The sequence below is a fragment of the Copidosoma floridanum genome, unplaced genomic scaffold (assembly GCF_036245765.1).
Source record: "Copidosoma floridanum isolate Cflo_tuat_1 unplaced genomic scaffold, Cflo_Japanese_pri ptg000007l, whole genome shotgun sequence".
In the NCBI taxonomy this organism is placed as follows: Eukaryota; Metazoa; Arthropoda; class Insecta; order Hymenoptera; family Encyrtidae; genus Copidosoma; species Copidosoma floridanum.
The window spans coordinates 16,313,984-16,322,881 of NW_028321884.1; the positions used below are offsets into that span (position 1 = coordinate 16,313,984).

Sequence of the window (8,898 nt, forward strand, 5' to 3'; positions counted from 1 at the left end):
TTGTGAGGCCACGTATTTACTCGCAGCCAATACCGTCTACCTTAGCTCCTACTCTCCAAATTTGACGGCCAATCAACTTCGACTCTCGAGCTTTTTTTCTCCTACCCCACTTGGGTTAACGCAAGCTCGACCAAGTGCTTTTTTCCCCCACCACCAACAAGTTTTCGATATTTTTGGCTTCTTCTAATATTTTATGTACGAGTGTTCAAACTATGTATTGATTTTGTGTGTGTCGTATATCAATATGTTTACAATAGAGAGATTTTCTCGCAGATGGTTTATAGAAAATGAGCGTTTGGTAAAGACATGTAAATTAATACCTACGTGATATGAAATCAGATTCGATTTACTTCGCGCTTGAAAGGACTCGTTGAGTTACAAAAGAGGTGGTATGTGAAAAATGATAGAAAACCTAACGTTACTTACTTTAACAAAGTGTAAATTCTAAGGGATAACAACTCTTTGGGAAAAATAAAAAGTTTTGAATTTTCATTAGGACTTCGAAGCTTTTTGAAATGGTAAGGAGTCGTTGAATGATTTTTTATGGTGATATTATTTTTAAGGAGAACCACGTCATTTGATGGACTTTAACAATTTTTTTACACTTACACTTTTAAATTCTATGAAAAGGGTGGGCCTTTTTTTCAAAAAGCCAGAAATTTGAATTGATTTCGTTCACAAGCTTTGTACAACTGAAAAGTAATTTTTTTCGAAAAAAAAAAAGTTATTACTCAGATAGCATTAACATTTTTATCTGCCATCTAGGAAACTCTCAAAATATTCGATGCCAAAGTTTGCTTAAAGTCAGATTAGTTTTACGGAGCCGTAATTTGAGACGTCACATTATATCGGCTGTAATAAAACTGTAACAGCATGTTCTCTAAATGAAAATAAAAATACTTTCAAAATAAATCTTTTAATTGTAATTTAGAAAAAATGTTGGTTATCGTGAAAAAGTTAAGAAACTCGTGTTAGATGTAAGTAGCTTTAAAAGTCTTTGTATTAAATGCATGTAGAAAATATGTTATCGTCTCCTACTTGATGATTCCAATCTTATTGAACAAAGTTTCAAATATATAGGTTTAAATTAGCAGGTCGCAAAAGCCTTTTAAAGTATTCTCCATGTTAATATTTAATGTCAATATTTATGTAAAGATGATTATAAACTGTTTGTTAATTTTATATGTCGAGCTGGAACATCCTGCCTTATTCGACTGGATATACAAATGAAGGTACGATATTAGCGTTGATAACGAGAGATTTGATGCAGCAATTTTACGTACACGATGGGTTTCAGTGGTACATAATCATCTTCTCCTTTCCAAAGAGAATTGGGAATCCTATATGTACAAAAATTAATTTATGCCATATTGTATCACCCAATTGTTATACGAAAGCCCACCTGCAAAAAAAAATGTAAACAGAACAGAAAATCAAGAGGTCTTTTAATTCTTTTTACTAACATGAGATATGCCTTACCAACGTCCCGATATAAAAACAGAAGCTATAACAACTGCAATTTACTACACTCGTTTCGTAAATCCTCTATATATATGCGTTTTATTGCTTTTACTGTGTTTTCTCTACAATGAGGCATATCCAGAATGAAAGCCATGTATGCCATACATTGGAGACCTAATGTAGTGTACAAACAAAAAAAAAAAAAAAAAAAAAAAAAGAAAAAAGTTATGCCTCAGTATTTGGGAAAACACAGCTTTGTTCAATTTACTCTAAGCGTTCAGTTGAGACAACTCCTTGACTTTTCATTTTTAATGATGTTAATTATTTTTAGTAGACGAGTTACTTGTTTCGAAGTTCCTTGATTGACTGCATATTGTGAACTATTTTCTTTCCTTAGTATACAGCCAGAATAGTTGAATTTTTCGCATGTAGTTTCTTACCTAAGGTTTTAGAAATACTTTTAGTCTTAGAAATAGTTTTAGAAAGTTTCAAAAAGTGACTTGATAAGCTTAATCGTTTAGCTGGAAGAAAGTTATATTTCCTGCTCTATTGTAAAAGAATTTGCTAGCTCCAAGACTTTGCTAGCTTAAAGTCTTTAAAGATTGTGTACCACAGCGAGTAAGTTGTATTGGAATGAAGACTTGATTTTTGTAGATTCTTCTTTTTTTCTTTTGTCTTATGTAAACAAATTATTTTTTTACCAGGATACATCATGGGAATAATGCAACAAAGTTTCTAATTCTCTCTCATTTGTAAAAATCTGCATTGTTTAAGTCCTAGTATTTATAAAGAACAAAGGATTCTACTACAAAGAGATAACCTAAAGCAATCGAAGAAATTCCTCACCAAGCTTCACTCGACTAAGTATGGCTTAACATCTTTTTCCTTCCTTTTTTTTCACGTATTATAAAAACACCTTGACATCGTTTTCTTTTTCAAAGAAGACAGACTTCCTTCTCGTCTCTTGCAATTTTATCTTTAAAGAATTGTGACAATGTACGTCCATCGAAAATGTTTCTCTACAAAATACGACATTTCTCGTTGTCAAAGTAGTGTCAAGAAATTTTGTACATAAATTTGATAGCAATGAACATCCGTTATTACTACACTGAGGTGGCTTTTTGTAAAGTTGACGATTTGAACGAGTTATATTTCCTTTGTTTTCAACACTCACCCGCACCTGAGATATTCCATGGTAACTCTTTTTATACAGATGCTCCAACTGTAATTATTGAAGGTATAAAATCAAGTAATGTCAGATACGCACAGTTTCATCAAACATTAAAGTTCAAGACAATAGTTTACTAGACATTTTTCTAGAACAAAGACCGTACCTAAGCGCACACTAGCATGTATCATTAACAAAGTTAGCCACGAAAATATTGAGTACGTGATATAACAGGTATTAATTATAAACGATAGTGATATCACGAACGTGACACATACAGTAGCAACATTAGGAGCCACATCGTTGTTTATCAGTCGCTTGAAAGACTTTCCTCAACCAGCAGCAACGTATTTGTATCATAATATTTGAAGAAAAATGTCCGATAATGAGGAAAATGAGAAGATGGATTTTATTATGCGGAATGATGAAGAGTCTCAGAAGTTTGGCGTCTCTTTCTGTGGCCGTGAGGTTCATCCAATAACCTGTACCAGCAACGCCACTGAAGAGACGAGGCAATTGGACCTGAAACGCAGCAAAGATCATCGCCTTTTACCTGATAGCAAAAAGGTATGGGGATTTTAAAATTGCATTTCCATACTTAATTTTTTCTAAGATTCTTTCTCAAAACTGAACAAAATTGTGGTTTTATAAAAAAAGGTCCTCCAGAAGGAGTTTGGTCGCGCTAAATATGACAAAGACACAATTAAGGTCATGGTAAGTATCAAAAAAATTTTCTTTGTTCTTCTCTTTATTTATTTTTCAAACGTTTTATGTTTTGCAAGGGTTGTCCTCGAATTAAGAAAAAAAGTCTATTAAGATTTTTGTATAATCCGGGAGTAGAGAAAATGTTTAACTTTTGCAATTCTTGTAACAAAGTGTAATTAAAATGTATGCAGTAAATCTCTTGAATAAGCTATTAAGCAGGTAGATAAAGCCACGAAAAATGATAAATAAGAAATTTTTTACTACAGCAAGAGTAATTAAAAAAATTTTGTACTATAATTATGACACATAAAAATTTTTTTTTGGGGCATAAATACACCAGCTTCTTTTCGTATTTAACAAGTAGTAAAAATTGACTAAATTATATGCTGAATTTTATTTATAATTCTATGTTTTCATCACAGTGTCAAAATAGCTCAAAATAATTTGATCTTTATTTGATTATCTTTTGATTGCTGCTAGTCAGACAATAGAAAACCTATTTTTCGCGCAGTTATAGAGCAAAAAAGTTCGAAAATTGCTATTCAAAGTTTTAATTTTGCAAAATTATTAATTTTAAGATTTTACAATTAAAAATTCTTTAAAATTAATAATTAAATACCTTTGGTATGAACTTTTTCTCCTACAGAAAGGCTGAAACAAATCTAAGAACGAAAAGTCATGAAGAACGCTAAGAATTTTAATGTGGTGGAAAAAGCAATTTTTTCTTTCTAATTTCAACCCCAATTTTTGAGAAGATTCAATTTTGCAACATAAATAAATTGTAGATATTTTCAAATACATAGTTCATTTTACTGGTATGCAACACATTGCACTTAATGGAGTAAATTTTCATACGAATTGAAAAATATGTAACTGCTATAACGTGTTTTTAATGTTAACTATTAAGAGTTTGTGGTAATAATGGTTTATCTCCAACTGTCTTCCAACCTGAAACAATTTGTTTCATTTCTGTAGAATAATTCTTGTTATTGATTTGAGTTAGTATTTGTTACGTTCATTAACGATTACTATAAAAAAAAATATATATATACATATATATATATATATATATATATATAAAAATACCTGAAAACTTCGACGTACTATGCATTTGGTCGTCTGCTTGCTAAATACAAAACTCATATCGTTACACAAAACCATATTATGATCATTCACTACATTTTTTTAAAAAGATTTTTCATTTAATTACATACATTTAAAACCAATACATCTGAAATTTCGTCATATTATGTGAAATACATGTACAAATAACAAACGATATTCTACATTTTTCGTTTTTTTGATTTGGGAAAATCATCACTGTTGCTTTCACTAATATGATTCTCGTCTGTGTACAGAAAATTTTTGAAATTATTTTTCATAATGTTACTATTAACGATTTTAACTGTCTTATGCTCTATTTTCTGGGTTTTAAGATACCGTTTTTTTTTTAAGTACGGAGTAAGTTACGGAGTACTATTAAAAGTCAGTCCTTTTGTTCAAGTAATACTTTTTTTTCGCTGGTGCTTTGTAGATTGGTCGTGCCGTGCATGCAAGACAAAGTATTTTTAATGAATTTAGCCATATGTTTATACTTGCACGATTTTTCTTGCTACGATATTTAAACGATAATCCTTGATTACTATTTTTATGCAACTGCACTTTTTTCCTCATCGTTTCTTATATTTACAAGAAATATGTTTCACAAAAAAGCGGATGCAAACTGGTAACTGAAGAAAAAGCTGATTAAAAAGATACACCGTAAGAGACAGCACCTTAAATAAGGGTTTTTTACAGGAACGTGGTCCAAAGTAATTGGTAGGGAACCTTAAATTTTCGTACGTGGAAAAAAAAATCTAATTTTTTTTATGCATTAACGACTAAATGCATGCAACCTTTTGTTCGAAAAACAGTACAATAAGTCAAAGTATTCAAGTATAACAGTTGGTTTTATGCTGTTAATTTATGTAAAAATTACTAACTGTGTAACTGTAAAAATGAGTTTTCAATTACTGTTGCTGGAATTATGTCGTTGAATTTTTTTTTTTCTTCATGTAAAAATATATCCTATAAAGTGAAATTGGTTTCCACACATTCAAATGTGAGTCGTCAAAATGATAATATTTTTTTTTTATTACAAATTTAGTTTTATAAAAGATTAAGGTCAAAATTAAAAAAAAAGTTTGTCTCAACATTGAAGCTTTTCGCTATCCTTAATAAAATTCATCTGAAAACTTTGATGCAGCAATACTATGAGGTTTAAGGCAAATGAATTGTAAAATAATAAATTGTTTTTTGAAATCATTTTTAATGTTACATAAAAATTATTGAGCATGGCTTACGATTTCTTAAAAAAATACGGAATTCTTAACTTTGAAGTAATGATATGCAAGAATGAAAAGATAAATATAATTTTAATATATAATTTTGAATAGCGTCTTTCGCTATCACTTTGTAAAAAATAGGTGTTAGACAACCTTAGCACCACTTTTTGGTAGATTATCGAAAAAAAACAAATTATCTTCTGATACTTCTGCAATACAATGCTCCTAAAGAAAGTTACAAGCAAAATTAGACAAAATAATCTATCAGTTTTAACTGTCTTTTCAATAACAAACAAAGCCGGTGCGTTTATGCCCCAACACTATTTTTATATATAATCTGATCATAACAAAAAGCTATTCCAACAAATTTTGTCGTAGTTAACCTGTTAATTAGAACAATGATGTCATCTTTCAGGTCAGAGGGAAATCGATATTAGTTCAGGCTACCAGGAAAAATCAACTAAGCGAAGCCTCTATGACGTTTGACATTCCAGATTAGTGTGATTTGGAAAGAATTAAGGCAGGATTTCACTCCGATGACGTCTTGTATATTCGTTTTCCTTCAAGGAATGAGCCAGATGTTAAAGTATAGACAATTAAGAACTTTAAAATTTTAAATAATTTATTTTCTAATCGAAAAAAAAGAATATGCAGAAAATAAAAGAATATAACGATGTCATTTTTTTATTTAATGTTCCTTGGTCGAAAAGTATAAATAACATTTTTAGCAATTTTTGTAGTTCCAAGCTCATCAATAGAAAAAAAAAAAAAAAAAAGAAAAGAAAAAAAAAAATACAATTAATAAAAAGAAATCGTTGTTAGCTGTCCATGAGTTTATATAAGTTGATGAAAAATTCGTAAAAAAATATAAAGAAAATACGGATACCATTACTCTACCTTGCTTCGAGAGCTAATATAATTTTTGGAATTCAATGATCGAAACAAGGTGCTGCGATTAAAAAGATGCTAAGTCAATTGTCATAAATAAAAGTCTTATTTATATCTAAATTTTTTTTATCGTTTTATTATTAAAGCATATCCTCATACATTTCTAGCATGAAAAACATGTTATTTCTAAATTTACACTAAGTATCACAATTATTTTATTTGCAATCAACATCAAAGTATATTTAATCAATGTACACCAATAAGAAAATTTCTGGGTTCTCAGCTTTTCCTTTTTAATTAAATAAAGTCGTAAGGTCGTTTTTTTTCATTTGCAATGTTTTTACCAAATTAGTCACATTTTGAAATATTACAAAATTCTCAAAGTAATGACACACTGATTTTTTTGCGATAAATGGTACCTGCGTTAGATTAATGGCTTATTCACGCAGTTTGTATTTTTCACCATCACAGCCAATGCTTTCTTATGGGGTATGAGGCCACGTAGGGCATATTTGCGCATTTCTGTATTGAGAGTAAACTAAAAAGTTTTTTCCATTATTGTATAATTTATTGCTTTGCTTGGATTTCCTGATTATCTTGATTTTCTTGCATGGTTTTCTTACTAAATGTAATACTAAGTGCGTGTGATACTTTTCGAATAAAAATATTATTAAGCTCATGATAAATGCACTTATTTAAAAAACAAGCAACATGCTTCTGACGAAGAACCGTACACCAGAGGTTCTAACGAAGAATCGTACAGCTGGAGGTTTCCAACAAAGAATCGTACAAGCTACTACTTCCCAACCAAGAAACATACACACTACTACTTTTAGACGAAAAATCGTACACTCAACTACTTTCCGACGAAAACTCGTGCGCTCAACTACTTTCTGACGAAGAATCGTACACTTAACTAATTTCCAACGAATAATCGTATAACTCGACTACTTTCCGACGAAGAATTATACACTTAATAACTTTCTATAGAAAAATCATACACTTAATTATTTTCCGACGAAGAATGGTACACTCAACTACTTCTAGATGAAGAATCGTGCACTTGACTACTTCCCTACGAATAATCGTTTACTCAACTTCTTTCCAACGAAGAATCATACACTCAACTACTTTCAGACAAAAATCGTACACTCGATTATTCTTTGACGAAGAATAGCACATGCCTTTACTATTATTTATTAGGCACGACTAATACTCAGGAGTGCCTTAAAGTTTTTCCAGAGCAAAAAGTGTCAGTACCCTCGAAACTTATTGTTTCTGTATAAAAAATATTTTGGTAAAAAAAAATTGGGATCGTGGACCTCGGCGTCATGAGTGTATATATCTACTGGGACTGATACTTGAACATGCTAATTGTAGATTAGATTCTAACTATCATTTACACAACAAAGACCATTCATAATACTGTTTTCATACCTTAAGCGTTTTAAAGTTTTACTGTGACTTCGGTACAAAAGATATTTATCATCGACGCGCTTCTAAACACAGGGATTACAACGTTTTTCACAGGTTACAGTGATTGTCCTACTTTAGTGAACATTGATGGGCATACTTTGTTTTTCTAATTAAATGCACAGCAAACACTTAACACCTCCCGTGGTGGACGCATTAACAGAATACAGAATATCAACCTTTGTCGTGGTGCCATTATATTAGTATGTGCCGTTGTCTTTACTTGCCTTCTTCTCCAATAGTTTAAATTATTGTGCATCATTTTCTCTTATGCTGGAAAAAAAACGTGATAAATATTTTGGTAACCTACAAACCTTTACCCTACGAACAAAACTGAGTTTTTCATGAAAAGTTATTATTGTAGCGAGCCAAGAATAACTGTCAAGTAAAAAATGTAGTCTATACGTATACATATACTTACACGTATTGTAATGAAGTACAGGGAAAGAATGACACTTTTGGTATCAAAAAATGTAATACATTTTTTTAATGCACATTTTGAAAACCTTTTTTTTTCATTCCCCATATTTTACATCACAAGAAAAATACTTTCAGCAATCGATTAAGTTGATTTAATATATACTTTTTCAACCGTTTTCATTCAATCAAATTTTAAATTTTAAAAAAAATATTTTTATACATTTCAAACTTTTTTCGTCATACTTTTACTTTAAAAGATCGTGCAGAGCTTCTTGAGAATAAAACAAAGTGCTAAACACGGGCTCCAATTCATTTTGTTCAGTGTCAGAAAAATGTGAGTACTCGAAATTTGAAGTTAGAGCGTGAATTTTATAAATTTATTTATTTTTAAGCTTTTTTCCTACTGATAAGTTGGACCACATCTTACATGTTAAGGTTCTAGGAATTTAATTCAATCTT

The 8,898-nt window shown here is 30.4% G+C and overlaps 1 protein-coding gene across 1 annotated transcript; it reads left to right on the plus strand.

The window, feature by feature from the left end:
* Positions 1-2,929: 2,929 nt before the first annotated feature.
* On the plus strand, positions 2,930-6,354 carry LOC149375461 (uncharacterized). Its single transcript, XM_089589004.1, has 3 exons — positions 2,930-3,196; positions 3,287-3,343; positions 6,074-6,354. The coding sequence occupies exons 1-3, from the start codon at positions 3,005-3,007 to the stop codon at positions 6,155-6,157; spliced, it is 333 nt and encodes a 110-aa protein (XP_089445130.1). The 5' UTR covers positions 2,930-3,004; the 3' UTR covers positions 6,158-6,354.
* Positions 6,355-8,898: the final 2,544 nt, after the last annotated feature.